Raw genomic sequence first — 18,157 nt, 5'->3', positions numbered from 1 at the left:
CCAGGAAGAGCAAAGGCACACGCTATCTCAGGCAGCAGTGGATGTGCCACTCTGTGACCCGTTTACCAGATGAGAATGCCTTGCAGCAGCAAACCCCAGGAACAGAGATGGTGAGCACTGGAGAGCTGTGGGAACTTTTGCACAGGGCAGATTTGAAACCAACCCTTCCTGCCTATTCCCACTTGCCTTCCATTGTTTCCTCAGCCAGCCCTAGGAACTGCCATGCAGGCACATCCTACGTTATTTCTCACTTCAGCAAGTCCCCTTCCTCCCCAAAGTGGCAGATGCTGGTACCAAATTAGTGCAAAGTGGGAGGGAACCAGCAGATAACTACCACAAAAGCCAGGGGCAGTGGTGTTCCTGCTGTCCTCTCCCTTCCTCCCAGCAGGACTCTCCTGGCAGCAGACAGGTGCTGAGGGATGAAATCCAGGGCAGAGTGGGGTCAGCGAGACGTGACAGGGATCTGTGGCCAGTGTCAGGGAGAGGGAACGAACTGCAACGGGAAAAGGGGCAAGTTCCTTTATTTTTGGCTCGTGTGGGAATTTGACTCAAGGATTGCTGAGGATCTCAGAAGCCACGGTGACGTTTTCCAGGCTGAGCGCCAGCCGAGGCACAGACTTGATCTCAGCAGGTATTTGACTTCCCTGGGAGCTGGGATGCTCAGCACCTGCCTGACCCTGGCTTTTGATGAGGACACACATCTCAGAAGCTGCCTGCAATGCAAAGACGGGAAATAAGCGGATATGCTATCAGCACCAGGCTTTGCAGTGCTCCTTAGTGTCTGGCTGTGTCCCAACCATCAATACAGAGACTTGCAGGGGTTTAGCCTATAATCCTCTATTCCTCTGTCTGTGACTCTAATCTCCTGATCCTCCCTTCTCCTCCAGCCTAGAGCTTGACCAGCAAAGCACGGATCCGAGGTTCTGCTTATTGAAGACCAACCATGTCATCTTCCTGTGGAAAATGGGAGTTGGGAAGAGAGCAGCAGTCATCCGAGCCAAGAGCCGGGAGTAGGCTGGAGAAGGGAACAGGAGAGGGCGTGAGCAAGCACACAGAGAAATCATTTATGACAAGACTGAAAGCAGCTCTCGTTTTAAGAACATTTCCTCCAATTTTACAGTGTAATTTTTGCCTTTTTTTTCCTCCCGCGTGCGTATAATTCCAGCCCCGGGTACAAACCGCAATTGTCTCGCTAACGCGCCGCGCGAAACACGCACAAATGAACGCTGCAGGAGCCCGCTGCAGGCACCCGGGGAACACCCCCGGCTGCCTGCGAGCACACCGAGAGCTCACAGAGACCCCACTGCCGTCATTGCAGGCGGGAGAGCTGGGGCCGGCCTCCGCCAGGCAGCTTTGAAGCTTTGCAGCGGATCTGCCAGAACAAAGGACGCAGCCCCACAAGGGGGGAAAGCACTCAGCGAGCTGTGTGCAAGCCCAGAGATGTGATTTTAGGGGCAGCCCTGGATCACAGGAGCAGATCTGAAAAGACTCTCCTTGTTAACATCAGCCTGAGCAAGCACAGGCTGCCAACCTGCACGGGGAGAAGCGCCGCAGGGTTCAGGGGAGATTATTTTCTTAGGAAGTGCACCGGGGAATTAAAGGGAGCCCAAGTGAAGTCACAGACAGATAAAGATGAAAAGCGTGACACACAGAGCTATTAGGAAGATGCCAGCATAAATGAGCAGGGGGAGAGGGAAGGGAGTAATGCTGTGTCAGAGCAAAGAGGACAAAACCCATCCTGGCTCGTCCCAGCCTGGATTCCTGACCAGGGCAAGTCTGTTTAACAGAGCAGAAACCAGCCTTGGCACAGAGGGGTTAAAAGATTACTTGTCCTGGGGGAGTTGAATTAGCCACATATCTGGGAACCAACTTCTCCCAGACCCTGCCTTGTTTTTCTCCTTAGACATCATCTGCTGCTATTTTTAGCAGAGAATTTTCTCAGCCGAGTGCTCCCAGTGGAGTGCTGGTCAGAGGCCCTTTTCCCAGGGAGACACAGACCCAGCAGCACGTGCTGGCCCCTGGCTCAGCTCAGCTCTGTGCCACTGCCCTGCCACCTCTGGGCCTCGTGTGTCACACTGCCAGCTCTCTCCTGAGGCACGGCACAGTCCCCACCCCAGCCTGAGGCAGGTATATTAAATGCCCCCAAAAAGCCAGGGGAGGCTCTAAAGTCAGGCACAGCTACAAGGGGTAGACTGGACTTGGTAACTTGCCTGGAGGCTTTAGCAGCATGAATGGCAAAAAAGGTGGGAAGGAGATCGAAAGAAATGATTAGGCTGACATTAATAACAGGATCTGCTTCTCAGGACTACAATCTATTTGGATTCGTTCCAGTTCCTCCAAGGGAAGCCATGGAAGCCTTTATTGTTCATAAAAGTTGCGACTAAATTCGGACTGTGTAAAGCTTAAGGAAATACCTCTCAGAGGACAACCCTGCTGAAAACAAATGAGGTAACTCCCTTCCTCTTCTCTGCTTTTCTTGGGGCCTTCATTCTTCCTTGGCCAAAAAGCCCAACCTGTCCATCAGCCCATCAGCCCGCGGCTGCTCAGCCTCCAGCACTGCTCTCTGTCTGCCTGGCTGCAATTAGCAATGTGTCACTGGATGTCTGGGCTGCTTCTCAGGGAGGCAACGCTCCGAACTGCTTTTATCTACAGCTTGATGTAATACCTGCCTGCCAGAGATCAGCACGGAAATCAAAGGGCCAGATCAGGGCACACGGATGGACAAGTTGAGCAAAGCAGGAGCAAACCCCTGCCTTGCCTGGGCTAATGTGCAGCTCAGGCTGGGGGAGCCGCGAGGACTGAGCTCTGTGCGTGCTGGGGATGAAGCACAGCGGAGGCACAGTCAGGAAGGTCCCTGTAACAATGGCCCCTTCTTGGTCAGTGTATCTGTTCCCTGTGTGTCTTGGAGCCATGTCAGCGAAGCAAACAGATTGGGAACATATTTGCACTCCCCACAGCAGCACAGAAGCCAGCCCTGACACAGAGGAGCAAGCTGGGCTCTTGGCTGCTCTGAGCCTCGGTGCCAAGTTTCCAGCTCTGCTCGAAACCTGAGTTCCAGCCCTGCTCTGGCAGGGGGAGAGGACAGGCAGGGTCAGGGAAAGCCCAGCTCACAGAACCTGGCAGCTGCAGGACAGGGGAGCCAGGCTGAGCTCACCTGAGCTGCTCTGAGGCTTCCCAGGTGACACCAAACCTGGCACAGTGTGGCTCTGCCCTCCCCACGGCCACGCTGGAACAACTGGGGCGCAGGGCAGCAGGAGCCCAGGCAGCACACAGATGCTGCACAGGGCCTCGTCCCCGTGGCAAGAGCTGCCTGCAAAAAGCTTCCCCCAGCCCTGCAGGAATCCCAGGAGCCCTGGATTTCTCTCCTGACCTTCGTGTACGCATTCCAGCACATGGCACTTAACCTTTGGGGCTCCTGTGAAAATCCCAGTGCCAGCATTTCACGGATGAGTGTGCTTCCCCTCGCATCTGCCCCTGGATCAGATGCTGCCAGCACCTCTCTCTCTCCTGGCTCTGCTCCCAGCTGAAGGACAGACAATAGGCATTTGAATCCAGCCTCCACTTCCCCTCCCAAACAGCCTGGGGAGATGGCATATCAGAGACAGCGCTGAGAGCAGCGCCTGCCAGCCAGCCACAAGTCTCTCCAGATCCCAGGCAGCCTCCCCCTTCCCTCCCACAGCCACAGACCACCACTGCAGCGGTCACTGGGCACCCAGGCCAGCTCTGCTGGGCAAGTCCTGCCTCCCTCCAGCTAGCCAGACCAAGGGAGCCTTCTCTCAGCACTCCGCTGCTGCCAGAATCGACTGGATCACCCTGGATTCCCAACCTGCTGGCCACAGCACTGGTCATGGAGCTCTCCTGGACCTCTCTGCCCTGCCAGCTCACTGGAAACACACTGGCCACCTCCTGGACCTCTCTTGCTCCCTCTTAGGAGCATCTACCTGGAATTAAGTGATCCAGGTCCATCCTGCAAGAGCTTCAGCCAGGGTCTGGCGAGAGCTGTCCTGGATTCTCCTGAAGAACCATCTTCCATCTTTCTAGAAACAGCTCTGCCTCTGGAGCCATTCAGCCTGTTTGGCACCATTCCTGCTGCTTCAGAGATAACAAGAGAGAGTGAGAAAAACCTGTCTAGACACCATTCACCTTCCATGGACTCCCACCGCCACATCAAAGCACCTCTTCAAACAAAACTGGCCAGGGAATACTCCCCGGCCCTCCTGTGCCTGCTCCAGCCAGAGGCAAGGACTCATCTCATCATGCTCCAGAGTTTATCTTTAATCCAGGCCCTTCTGACAACAGGAAGAGAGGGAGGATGAAAAATCTCATTACAGGCACATCAACAGAAGTCACCTGGCTTTACCCTAGCCGGGTGGGGGCTGCATCCCTTCTGCTCAGCCCAGATACAAGCTGAGATCTCACCTGTCTCCTCTGGGCAGGCTGCACCCCCCAGCTCCTCTCAAAAAAAGCTGCCACACACTTGCCACACTTGTCCCTTCTGCTCAGCTGCCTTCCAAAGCCACGTGTGTGAATGCTGGGCAAGCTTTGCTGCTAGCTGGGGATCACAGAATATCTTCCTGTGACAGCCAAGGAAAGGCAGGTCAGCACCCAGCTCAGGACAAAGGCAAGGGAGCTCAGGGACAGGCTCAGGATACCCTGAAACCAAGGAGAGAATTTCAGGTTTCTTGAGCACAAGTTAAAGTCCCTGCTGTGGGGAAGCACCTGGCACTGGCATCGAGCACTGACCCCACGCAGCCACCACGAGAGCAACTTCTACCTCATTATTTTAATCAGGGTCCTTTGAAATACCTCCTGTGTGAGAGACAGCTAAGAAAATCCTGTCTGGCTTTATTCTGTCTCAGGCAGAAACAGCCTTTATTTAGCAAACTGCTGCTAACAGCTCTGTCTCATTAGTCAGTGTTTAGGGAACCAGGCTGCAATTGTTCTGAAGTCTGGCATTGCAGAAAGAGCCTTGATAATGAGGTCTACAGGAGACGATTCCTCCTGACAGCCCCACAATGACCTAGAAATCCTACTTAATTCCCTGTCAGGGAAAAGTGCTGAGTAACAGCGAGGTGCAGAGGCACCGGGGGCTGATCCGAGAGGGAGCTGCAGCCGCTGCTCACACTTGGGGCTGGCACGCAGGTCCAGGGTGGCAGAGCCAGCCCTGCCCAGCTGCAGCAGCTCCCCAGAGAGAGCCTGAGGGGCAGGGACATGGGGCTTGCTGCGGGAAGGTTTGCAGCCTCATCTGGAGAGACTTGGCAGCACGCAGAGAGCTGGCAGCAGAAGTCCCCGAAACACAACAGGAAAATCAACAGCAGCACCTGGATCTGGGCTTCCCAGGGCACGAGGCACTGCCTCCTCTGGATCGTGCTGGCCTGCAAACTGTGCCCAAACCCTGCCAAGGAACTCCCTGGCTCAAACAGCTCCACTTTTACCTCTGTTCTAGGTCTGGCATGGCCGGGAGCTCGCCAGCTCCAGTGCTCCCAGCAGAGCCCGTGCACTGTCCTGGAGCTGCACAGGTGCCATCCCCAGGACGCGGAACACACGGGATGTGTGCCCCGAGGTGCTGGGGAGCATCTGACACATTCTGCCCCAGCTACTTTTCCCCCATTCCCTCGGAGGAGCAGGAAGCAGGCTGGGGCAGGCTCGGCCCACAGACGCCCCACTTTCAAGTGGTTTGTTCTCCACAAGCAGCACGTGGACGTGGCCAGCAACCTGTGGGCTGGGTGGCCCAGGGCCAGCTGGGCCAGAAGGTGAGGCAGGGGGACGTAGCAGGAATGTGGGCTGCATACAGCTGACCCTGAAGACCACCCCCAGCACAGACCCCCCCTCAGGCATGTGCCTGCCACCTGTCGCAGCCAGCAGACGAGGGGCCGAGGCAGGAATTCTGGAGCTGAATGCAGAGTCTGTTCAGGAGGGGTCTGGAGCCTGCCAGCCACGGGAGGCTGAGGATGCTGTCCCGCAGCCCCTGGCACAGGAATGCAGCTCAGCCCGTCACGTGCGAGGCTGCGAGCGCCGCGCTGTTCAAAGCGCAGCCCGAATGTGCAAAGGACTGCTGCAGGGAAAAAAAAATTTAAAAAAAAAAAAAAAAAAAGAAAGAAAGAAAGAGAAATGTGCAAATGAAATCACCAGACGAAACAGTGTCTAGAGACAACGCCAGCCAAGTCCCTCGAATGTCAGCAGCAGAAGGAGGGCTCAGAAATGGAGAACCCGGCTCAGTCTGCTGGCACACACAGAGAATCTGCCTCAGAGACATGAGGAAAAGACATATGCTGGGAAGGGAAGGCCCAGCTTTATTTTACCAGCCTCTGTTCCCACCCAAGATGTGCTTTAAAAACTGCCTTGCAAAGTAGGAATTAAATCCAAAGGTGCCTATGCATCTTCCTTGCTGTCATCCCCTTATCAGTTATCTCCAGCCTGCTCTGAGCCAGAAGATGAAAGGATCCTAACACCACTTATCTTCCCACTTAAGAACACGCTTAAAAGCTTGCTCTTAAAGAGCAGGACACTCAAGCCCGGGGAAGCAGCTGTAAATTCTGCAAATGGGCTTCCTCGCATGTCTTTGAAGGAGCTACTGCTTCTCAATGAAGGGCACAGATACCAAGAGGAAACTCGGGAGGGAGGAAAGAGAGAAGCTTTGATAGCCAAGAGAGTCTTTGCCTCATGTCCAGGACGTGGAGCTGAGTGACAGATGTGAGACTTACAGCATGTGTGCCTCAGAAGTGACCGAGGATGAGCCAGGAATTGAAAAGCTCTTGGGAAATATGGAAGCAGCCAGAATTATGGCATATTTGTCACTCCAAAACCAGGCTCTCCTCGGGACTGTGCCGTGTCACAGCCAGAAGAGGTTAGGGATGCCCTGGCACGCTGCAGGCAGAGCTGGTGCATCCAAGCCTGCTCCAGGACCAAGCCTCGAGGCCAGGACCTCTCCCCCACAGCCCCGTGTCTGAATTTGACCCCCAGCTCCCCTCTCTGTAGAGCTGCTTGTAACCACGGTGAACCTGGCTCCAGCTTGCTTTTGTCATTTAATAGCTGAGTCAAACTGTCAAAACAGCCAAAAACGATCTGTTCCAAATATTTGCAGAACGAGGAGGATCAAGGAGCCTGCAGCAGAACAGCAGGAGCCTGCCCAGGCAGGGAGAACAATCCCTATTGTGGACCAGCAGCAGGATGCTGGTGGGCGACGAGCACGCCTTGGGACGTGGGCACAGAGCCCCCAAATCCTCCCATGCTCAGGAATAAACTGGAATCTGGAGTCCCCTCTGCCCCTGGCAAAGCCCCAGCCCCGCAGGATGATCAGCCCTGGTGGCAGCTCAGCTGTTGGCTTGGAGAAGCCACGGAGCAGTTGGCAGCGGGAGAGGGGGGGTACCGGGGTGCCTGGGGAGCTGCTGCCAGCCCCAGCACGGACTTCAAAGGGCTCATCTGGCCCTGCTGTGTGGGAGAGGACAGCTGTGTGCTGGCCAGGCCCACCAGAGCCTTTCTGACGGCAGCAGGGAGGGGTTGGTACCTGGTGTAAGCTCCCCTCAGCGAGGCAGCTCCAGCAGGCAGAGCTCCACGCTGCCCTGAGATTTATGGAATGCTGAAAACTGGCCAGAATGAAGGGAAAACACCAGCTCCAGAAGGATGTTTACCAACTCCAACAGCCAGTTCTGCTTGAGGGAGAGCCCACGAGGCTCAGTAGGCGATTACAAGGCACTCTGCCAGTCCAAAGGCAACTCCATCAGCTCTCAAGGGGATAAGGCATCGCCTCGCTGGGAAATCAGAGCAGCCCCATCCACAGCCACAACCTGCAACCTCAGCAGAGCAGCTAAAAGCAGAGAGAGAGGGAAACCAGCACCTCCTGTGCTGTGCAGGAGCCTCTAGATCAGCAAGGAGATCCATGGGGGGTGAAGCCAGCCTGTTCCATGGCTCATGTCTCCAATCCCAAAAGACACTAACAGGGGTGCCTTACTCCTTCCACTCTGCTGGTGACACCTCAAAAACTTCTTCAGGGGCTCCCATAGGCTGGGCTAGACCAGAGTTCCAGAGCACAGAGCTGGGACTTCCCTTTCCAAGATGCCCAGGACCTCCCTAGCACAGAGCGGATGTTTTCCAGGCTCTAAAAATAACCAGCTCCAAACAACGTGGTGGGCATAAAGAAATATTTATCTGCAAGGTTTTGCTGAAGATCAATACGGAAGAAAAAGATTAAAGCAAAGATTCAAGTGTGTATTAAAAATAGCTGTTGATAAGTTCCCTTTGAGGGGATAAAAGCTTTTTTACAGAAGCAGCAAGAGCTGCAGGACTTTGCAACACCTTCCCTGCCATGCGAGCTGCAGGAAATCATTCAGGAGAGTGTCAGCAGCCAGAGCCTCAGGAGGAACTCCATTAGCAGGCAGCAATCTCCTTAATGGACCCTGGGGTAGGTGGGAAAAGCTGCTGTGGGCACAGGGGCTCTTTCCAGCACCACGATTCACACACCAGTTATCATCCCCTACTCCCAGGAACGCTCCTCATCTTTATGGCAGCCTGAGAGCACCATGAATTAATCTTTTGGGGAGCTTTTGCTTTTTCTGTCTCTTTTTTTTTTTGTCAGCCCCCAGCAAACAGCCGTGAACAGAAGCTGTTCTGTAAGGCAGGTACCAGCAGCAACATCCATCAAACCTCTGTTTTCCAAGGATAACACCCCGGCAAAACAAAAAGTGCTGTCCCACGGGTGATTTTGGGGCTGAAAGATCTTGTCCATTTACACACAGACAAAATCATTAAGTTCTCCGCCGTGCAGCCACCTCCACTCCAGGTCTGAGAGAACACACAGCCACCCTGGAGGGAGGAAAAGTGGCAGGAACCTTTCCACTGGGAATAAAAAGCAGGACTGCTGTGCAGAGCTCTGCTTCTGTGTTAAAAGGTAAGCCCGGCTCTCAAAAGAGCTCTCCTCCATGACCTTGCTTGCCAGCCTGATTCCATGTCACTAATGAAACACAACTCCTGACTTCCCTGGGATATGTGGGATTTTTGTGGGCTCCTTCAGCAAGCACTGAAGGAGCTCATGGCTGCACATCTTGAGATTTACTGGGCAAGAGTGTCAAAAATGGCAATTTAATTAGATGTCTCAATGGGAGAGAGCGGGGAAGTCGGGTGCTGTCAACAGACCCGAAATTTTAGAAGTATTTTACTCCCACCCTTCAAAACAGAGCCTAAAAGTGTCCTGGTTTACGTCCTCTCTGTCAAATACTGGCCACTTATATAAGAAATTGCCCAAAGTTTATTAAGGCAGGGATTTTCAGAGGAGGTCATGGGCATTAGAAACCCAGCCCAGTAATAGGAACAAAATCCCCTTAGATTTCAGTGGATTTCTCCAGCTCAGCAGAAAATCTTACCTAGGCCACCAAAATATATTTTTAATAGCGTGATTAAAAATCTTGAAATACTGCTGAACATTGTCCACTGCTGCCTTTTAGCCTCATGCCAAAGATAGAGTAAGTCCCTGGCACGCTGCAGTTTTGAAGCTCAGTGTCTTCAAATGAGCCAGCTGTGCCCAAACGAATTAAGAGGACTCTTAAAAAACCTGCTGATCTCACATTTGTGTTGTAATAATCAGGTACATTGAAGGGAGTAGGTTCCAGCATGTTCTGGCTTTAACTCTGAAATCCCTAGGATTTATGACTTAAAAAAAAAAAAAAAAGGAAAAAAAAAAAGAAAACCTTAAGCATTATCTGAACACAATTTAATTTCATCTATTGGTGCTCTGAAAAACCTTCATTTCCCCTTGTAACTGAGCCTTAAGCCCTGTGCTCCAGCCCATGAGGGGCACCACAGAGCCCAGTACCTGGGATTATTTATACTGACAAGCAATTCTTGCGTGACAGAACCATTCCCATTAATTTTTCGAGCTTATCTGAAGTACCTGTGGGCTGTCAGGTTACAACATGCATGTGCCTTAGTTTCTCTCTGATTAGGCAGTGCCAGCCCAGAGCTGACTGGACTCTCATCTGACAGCATTTTACAGGTGAGTTCATGGGAATCCAACCCAACTGCACTCTCAGGGGCTGGAGAAATTTCCCAAATACTTGTTGTTTTCAGGGGTTTTTTGTTGTTTTTTTTTTGTTGTTGTTGTTTTTTTTTTTGCTTTGCTTTTTTGTTTTGTTTTGTTTTGTTTTGTTTTTATTTTATTTGTTTGGGATTTTTTTGTGGTTTTGCTTTTGTGATTTTGGGGGGGGGGTTGATTTTTGTTTGTTTTGTTTGGGTTGTTTTTTGTTTTGGGGTTCTTTTTTTGGTCAACTCCCCCTTATAAATTTTGCTCCTGCCTCTGCTGCTCTTTTCTCTGCCTGTTCTCTGGTTTGGAACATGCACCTAAAGCAATTCCCTCCAATCCCCAACACAGCAGAGAAGCACCTTTGACAAGACACTGAGGAACTGCAGATGAACTCCCTCTCCAAAATTCATTTTTTATGTATTGTGGTTTTTTTCCAGGACATTTGAAGGCCTGGCTGAGGATGTTGCTCGGAAGAGCAGGACTCCAGCTCCGTTTGCAGCTGTCCTGGTGCTGCCCTCCCTGTGCTGGACAGCTGAAGTCCTGCCCAGGAGTCACACAAAGCTTCCTCAGAGTAGCAGCAAGGCCACCAAAGCGACAGCAGGACCTCAGCTGGCTGTCCCTGAGCAGAAAACACCTTTAAAATTCACCTCCCTCAAGGTTTATCCCCCAGAGAGGCTGCCTTGCTCTGAAATGGGAAGCAGGAGCTTGCGAGGAGTTGATAATCCCTGAGACCAGGGTTCTGGTGAAGGTCAAGGAATAGACTCCATGAACTCCTCGCCGTCCTGTTCCCCAGATTTATTTTGGTGAAGCCCAAGGAATGAACTCCATGAACTCCTCGCTGTCCTGTTCTCTACAGATTTGTTTTGGTGAAGCCCAAGGAAGGGACTCCATGAACTCCTCACCATCCTGTTCTCCAGATTTGTTTTGGTGAAACCCAAGGAATGGACTCCATGAACTCCTCGCTGTCCTGTTCCCCAGATTTGTTTTGGTGAAGCCCAAGGAATGGACTCCATGAACTCCTCGCTGTCCTGTTCTCTACAGATTTGTTTTGGTGAAGCCCAAGGAAGGGACTCCATGAACTCCTCACCATCCTGTTCTCCAGATTTGTTTTGGTGAAGCCCAAGGAAGGGACTCCATGAACTCCTCACCATCCTGTTCTCCAGATTTGTTTTGGTGAAACCCAAGGAATGGACTCCATGAACTCCTCGCTGTCCTGTTCCTCAGATTTGTTTTGGTGAAACCCAAGGAATGGACTCCATGAACTCCTCACCATCCTGTTCCCCAGATTTATTTTGGTGAAACCCAAGGAATGGACTCCATGAACTCCTCGCTGTCCTGTTCCCCAGATTTATTTTGGTGAAGCCCAAGGAATGGACTCCATGAACTCCTCGCTGTCCTGTTCCCCAGATTTGTTTTGCTAAGTCCCCACAAAAATAAGAACTGAAACTCTCCAAACCACACCTCTCCCCTCAGGTTATTCCTGTTGGTGCTCTGAAGGGTCACAAGCAAACAAAGCCCTGAGCTTTCCAGCCAAAAAAAAAAAAAAAAGTGCAGTTTTTATATTATTATTTATTCTTCTGAAAAGTGAAACCTCTGGTTGCCAGCAGGGAGCTGCAGCGCTGTGACCCAGCAGGTATTTCCTCTGCCCCAAGCACTGCCATTGCCAGAACTGCACCCAACCAGCAACCCAGGCCCTTGGGGGGAAATTTCAGGCCGTGTCCAGAACATTCATTAGTGCAATTAAAGCCATTAGCTGAGGCCATGCCCTGACTCAGCGAGGGACTGGGGTTTGCTGCACACGCCCTGAACTCCTCCACCTCCCAGGAGTGATGTTGAGAGCTTAGCTGGGGTTTGATCCTGTCTCATAAAAACACGATACTCCCTGGGGGTATGAGGGAAGGCAACCAGCTCTTATCAATCAGGAGAAGACGCTGCAGCTCAAATTCCCGTCGATAGAGAAGCCAGATTGAGAATGTAATTATCCTAATTAATTTTATATCTGGAACTCATCTCCTTTTGCACAAACAGCAGTTTCCAAGCAGGCCACCGGCTTTTTTTCTGCACAGAGCAGTGGTTTTATCTTGTTGAGGGGCATGTTGGCAACACAAGCTCTTGTTGGGCAGACAAGGACTCTTGAGGACTCGGGATCCTGCTGGCCTGTGGAAATCTTTGCCTTTGCTAACTCCCTCCCACCACTTCAGGCTGGCTCCGTAAGGAGTTCACGAACCTTCTCCGGATCATCAGGGCTTGATGCAATCAACTGTGAAGCATTAGCTCTAAATATACAACTGGGAGGCCAGTTCTGCTTCAACACACAAACACTCATGGCAGAGGATGAGCCAGCAGCCAGTCCAATTTGCAAGAGAAACTTAACTAATAATCCAAGCAAGCTGCAAGGAACGCAGGAGTGAGTGGGGGCTGATCATTGCTGTGCCCTTGGGGATGGCTAAAGTTAGGGGCAAACTGGCAGGAGGCCACCCACAGCTTTGTCCTTGTTGGTGGAGCTAAATGCAGCAGCTCATTCTGCTTTATTTACTTGTTTAGGTGAATTTTTGGCATCTCCAAGCGTGTCCCTGGTGCAAATCCTCCGTGTGTGGACAGATAATTGAAAAACAACAGCAGCAGGCCAAGAGACCCAGCGTTCAACTTGTACAGGGAAAATAAACACTGAAAGAACCCAAGCTCACAAAGCAGAGCAACATCTCAGTCCACAGACTAAAGCAAACACATTTTACTCTTCGGATCTCCTCGTGTTTCAGCAACCAAGAAATTCTCAGAAGCATTCGGGGCAAGAGGGAATGTGCTGGTGTCACGTTCTTTGTCAACAGCTGTAAAGGAGATGTGCATCCAACCACTCTTTGGTGCTGGTGCCAGATCCTGCATACCCAAAAAGGAACACCAAGCCCTTCCTAGGAATTTTTTGGAAGATGTTATTAAGCATCTGATTTTGGCAGGGCTCTCAAAGCCGTTTGTCCCAGTTTTTTACTGCCTGTTGAAAAGAAAGCAATACTACAAATACTTCCCATCAGAAAATACCAACGAGCAACTTATCATCACTGCAAGGGAGCTAACAACATTTCCACCGAGAGGTTTTTGGCACTGACAGCTGACTCGGAACAGTTGTTGGTGGCTGGGACAGATGGACTTCATATATTAAAAAAAAAAAAAAAGGAAATGAGAACTTCTACTCCATAGATTTTAAAAAGCCTTTTGCGAAATCCAACCTATTACCAAGCCCTCAGAATTAAATCAAAAGGAGATTTGAATATAATGAGCTTTAAAACTGAAATGTGCCCAGGACTTGCCCATATCTCCCCATCAAGGACTACAAGCTATCAGCATGTTCTATTTTCAACAGGAAATACTTGAGAGTTTTGGGAGGGTCTCCACAGCTCTGCCCTCAGCCCAGCCCGTGAAACCCTCTAAAATCCAAATATTTGTTTCCACGGGGAAGCTGGCAAGGAGAGAGCTGGAGGTAGAACTGATGTCAGCCGCGGGCCCCGCTCTCCATCAGCGCCGCCGAGAGCTTCCGCTGCTTTAATCAGGGCCGTGGCATTTCCCTGATGTGCAGAATCTTCAGAGGCTTTCAGTGCCTAGAGCTGGGAATGCTCTGAACGCTCCATGCTTCACTGGCTCCCCTTCCACGGCAATGTTTTAAGGCCACGAGCAAGAGCAGGGGTTGTTCTGGCAGCAACACACAGCAGGAGGCAAGCCCAGCTCGCAGCACTTGGGAGTCAGAGCGGCACCTGAGCCTAGAGCAGGTCAGACTTGGGATCTCAGCATCTTGGGAGCTTTGTCTCCTTCTTTTCATGCCTATTTTCTTTTTTCTCCCCCAAGTAATCAGTTGGCACAAGCACATCCTTCCAGTCGCACTCTCATCCCACTATCCAGCACCAGCCCTGCAGGCTTCAGTGCATTTTATATTTTATATAAATTTTATTTACTAATTTTATGCACTAAATTTATGTACTGCTAATTTTATGTACTAATTTTATGTTCTGCTGACAGCATAACCCTGTTTTAGTGGGGTGCCCCCAGCACCTCAAGTCAGGTGTGGTGGAAGAAACCTTTTTATCCTCAACCTCACTCTGCCTAATCTTTTGGGTTTATGACCCCAAATTCAAACATTACTGGAAATCAAGACAGGATGAGGCACTCTGACTTTGAATTTCATGGAAAGCAAAGCCTGGCACCACTGGGCTCACTCACCAGGTAAATGCTCTTAGGCAGAGATGTGAAACCAGTGGGGTTTGGCTGCTTTTAGTAACTATTGTCTGTGTGAAGAAACGCAGAAATATCTGGAGTTTGTTTCCATTTCTCCTGTCTTTTCGGCCAGATTCAACAGGACACTTGGGCTCTGCTCACATAACACAGGAAGGAAATTGGGCATCTTTCTACCCTGCAGCCCCTCTGCCAGGGAAAGTCGTGTTAAATCTCTGGTTTTTCCCATTCAAAGGGAGCAGCTGAATCCAGAGCTAGCGCTGGGCAGACCGTGTGATGCTCTGGGATCAGGCACTCCCGATTTCTCCCGCTGAAGCTGTTTCTGCTCCAAACCACAGCAAAGCAAGTGAACACCAGAGCCTGGAGCGCGTGACAACCCTCTGCTTGTTGGGGATGAGTGTCAGAGTCATCTTCACACCCCTCCGCTGACTGATTGGGTAAATAGTGCCCAAATCTCACTTTACTTGAGACCCAAAGGGACTCTGCGAGCTCTCTGGAGTCACTGGAGGAGTGTTTTTTGTCCTTAGATAAACTGTTTGAAATGTTTCCATTCACTTCCTCGAATGTTGACCCAAAACAGTGACTGGTGAGTGTGTACACGCTCAGCCCCGTGTATTTTGGTACTCAGCAGTAGGCTGGTTGTCAGCCTAACCCCACTCCACCCCATCTTCTCCTCCTGCCATCTGGGCAGAGGGGGGGAGGACAACACGAGCCCACCGGCTGCTGTCCCCCTCCTCATCCCCCCAGCTATTAATAGCCAGACAACAAATGAGCCCAAATTCATTCCTGAGCAGAATTAGCAAATGTTTTTGCAATTAAAACTGCAAACATTCATGCGGGGCCCCCCGAACAATAGGCGCCTGTGCCTGGTCTTGAATAGGCACTAGTGTCCGCCCTGCCTGCCTGCCGAGCCTGCACATTCCTGGCACCCTCAGCCCTGGGCCCGCTCCTTGCTGAGCTGGGTTTTGGGATGTTTACCCCCGTCCTGTGTGTGTCCCACGCTCCCTGCAGCATCCGGCGGGTGCTTGTTGCCGGCCCTGGAGCCGTGTGCTGGCCCGGCCCCCACCCGGCGGCTCCCACGCTGTCCCCGCATCCCCCCGCATCCCCCCGCATCCCCCCGCATCCCCCCGCATCCCCCCGCGCTCGGGCCAGCGCATCCCTCCCCTCCCTTCCCCCGGGGCCAGGGTCGCGGCAGCGCATCCCTGCCGGGGCAGGAGCAGGGACAGGGACAGGAGCAGGGGCAGGGGCAGGAGCAGGAGCAGGGGCAGGAGCAGAGCAGGAGCAGGGGCAGGGGCAGGAGCAGGAGCAGGGGCAGGGGCAGGAGCAGGGGCAGGAGCAGGAGCAGGGGCAGGGGCAGGAGCAGGGGCAGGAGCAGAGCAGGAGCAGGGGCAGGAGCAGGAGCAGGGGCAGGGGCAAGGACAGGAGCAGGAGCAGGAGCAGGAGCAGGAGCAGGAGCAGAGCAGGAGCAGGGGCAGGGGCAGGAGCAGGAGCAGGGGCAGGGGCAGGAGCAGGGGCAGGGGCAGGGGCAGGGGCAGGGGCAGGGGCAGGAGCAGGAGCAGGGGCAGGGGCAGGAGCAGGGGCAGGGGCAGGGGCAGGAGCAGAGCAGGAGCAGGGGCAGGAGCAGGGGCAGGGGCAGGGGCAGGAGCAGAGCAGGAGCAGGGGCAGGGGCAGGGGCAGGAGCAGGAACAGGAGCAGGGCCAGGAGCAGGGGCAGGAGCAGGGGCAGCGCATCCCTGTCTTTCCCTGGAATGCTGACGGGGGCAGCGCTTCACCCCCTTTCCCTGGGATCGCAAGCGGGGCAGCGCATCCCTCCTCCTCCTCTCACTCCAGGATGGGGACGGGAGCAGCGCATCCCTCCTCCCTCCCTGCCCCGGGATCCCGACCGGCCAGCGCATCTCCCCCTTTCCCCGGGATCGCAACCGGGGCGGCGCATCCCTCCTCCCTCCCTGACTCCGGGATCGGGACGGGAGCAGCGCATCCCTCCTTCCTCTCTGAATCTGGGATCCGGACGGCAGCAGCACATCCCTCCTCCCTCCCTGGCGCCGGGATCGGGACAGGGACACCGCATCCCTCCTCCCTCCCTGGCTCCGGGACAGGGACACCGCATCCCTCCTCCCTCCCTGGCTCCGGGATCCGGACGGGAGCAGCGCACCGCGGTGCCCGGCTGGCGGGGCCGGCGGCGGGCGGTGCGGGGCGGTGCGGGCGCTGCCGGCCGGTACTCACCGAGCAGGGGCAGGAGCAGGAGCAGGAGCCGGAGCAGCTCCGGCCGCCGCAGCGCCATGATGGGGTGTGCGGAGCCGAGCCGAGCCTGCGCACTGCCCGGGCGGCGCCGGCCCGGGGGCGGGGGTGCCGCCAGCCCGGTCCCGGCTCCGCGGGGGCACCGGCCGGGGGGCGGGCCCGGCCCGGCACGGCACGGCACGGGAGGAGAGGGGAGGGGGCACGCACCGCACCCACGGGCAGGGCGCGGCCCGGGCCCGCCGCGTGGAAGAGGGGATGGTCCCGGCAGGGGGACACCCGTGAATGGGGAGAGGGGATGGTCACGGCAGGGGGACACCCGTGAATGGGGAGAGGGGATGGTCACGGCAGGGGGACACCCGTGAATGGGGAGAGGGGATGGTCCCGGCAGGGGGACACCCGTGAATGGGGAGAGGGGATGGTCCCGGCAGGGGGACACCCGTGAATGGGGAGAGGGGATGGTCACGGCAGGGGGACACCCGTGAATGGGGAGAGGGGATGGTCCCGGCAGAGGGACCCCGTGAATGCGGAGAGGGGATGGTCCCGGCAGGGGGACACCCGTGAATGGGGAGAGGGGATGGTCCCGGCAGGGGGACACCCGTGAATGGGGAGAGGGGATGGTCCCGGCAGGGGGATGCTCGTGGATTGGGAGAGGGGATGGTCCCGGCAGGGGGACACCCGTGAATGCGGAAAGGGGATGGTCCCGGCAGGGGGATGCTCGTGGACTGGGAGAGGGGATGGTCCCGACAGGGGGACCCCCGTCAATGGGGAGAGGGGATGGTCTCAGCACTGGGATGCTCGTGGGTGGGGAGAGGGGTGGTCTCCGCAGCGGGACCCCCGTAAATGGGCAGAAAGGACAGTCCTGGCAGTGGGATGCTCGTGGATGGGCAGAGGAGATGATCGTGGCAGTGGGACCCCCGTGAATGGGAAGAGGGGATGGTCCCGGCACTGGGATGCTCCTGGGTGGCGAGAGGGCATGGTGCTGGCAGTGGGATGCCCACGGGTGGGGAAAGGAGATGGTCCTGGCAGGGGAACCCCCGTGAATGGAGAGAGGACATGGTCCAGCAGCGGGATGTCCACACGGTGAGAAGAGGGGCCGTTCCTGCCATGGGACCCCCGCCGGATGGGAGAGATGGAGATCCCTGTGGTGAGACCCCCGGCGAGTGGGGAGAGGGGTCAGTCCCGTTAATGGAACCCCCAGCCAGCGGGGAGAAAGACTGATCGTGCTCTTGGGACCCCCGCGGGTGAGAAGAGGGGATGGTCCTGGCAGTGGGACCGTGACGGGAGGGGAGAGGGGCCGGTCCTGCCCGTGGAATCGCCGGCAGGTTGGGAGAGAGGGAGATCCTGGCAGTGGGACCCCGGTGGATGGGAAGAGGGGATGGTCCTGGCAGTGAGACCCCGGTGGATGGGAAGAGGGGATGGTCCTGGCAGTGAGACCCCGGTGGATGGGAAGAGGGGATGGTCCTGGCAGTGGGACCCCAGTGGATGGGAAGAGGGGATGGTCCTGGCAGTGGGATCCCCGCGGGTGGGCAGAGGGGATGGTCCTGGCAGTGGGACCCCCATGGGTGGGAGAGGGGATGGTCCTGGCAGTGAGACCCCCGCAAATGTGCAGAGGGGATGGTCCCACCCTTGGTGCTGAGAGGGGCTGGTCCCAACTGCTGGTTAAGCTCTGTGGAGAGAAAGAAAC

At 54.6% G+C, this 18,157-nt stretch overlaps 1 protein-coding gene across 2 annotated transcripts in view; it reads right to left on the bottom strand.

Moving 5' to 3' along the window:
- Positions 1–16,595, bottom strand: part of JAM3 (junctional adhesion molecule 3) — a 32,337-nt gene extending 15,742 nt beyond the window's left edge. The window contains exon 1 of one of the 2 annotated variants that reach the window (XM_038161447.1): positions 16,459–16,595. In XM_038161447.1, coding sequence (XP_038017375.1) covers positions 16,459–16,516 — 58 coding nt within the window. In that variant the 5' untranslated portion in view covers positions 16,517–16,595. The remainder of the gene's footprint in view (positions 1–16,458) is intronic. The other variant, XM_038161445.1, reaches the window with a different exon arrangement.
- Between the last annotated feature and the right edge of the window lie 1,562 nt (positions 16,596–18,157).

The sequence above is a fragment of the Motacilla alba genome, chromosome 24 (genome assembly GCF_015832195.1).
Source record: "Motacilla alba alba isolate MOTALB_02 chromosome 24, Motacilla_alba_V1.0_pri, whole genome shotgun sequence".
In the NCBI taxonomy this organism is placed as follows: domain Eukaryota; kingdom Metazoa; phylum Chordata; class Aves; order Passeriformes; family Motacillidae; genus Motacilla; species Motacilla alba.
This window is presented reverse-complemented; position numbering and strand designations above follow the sequence as displayed.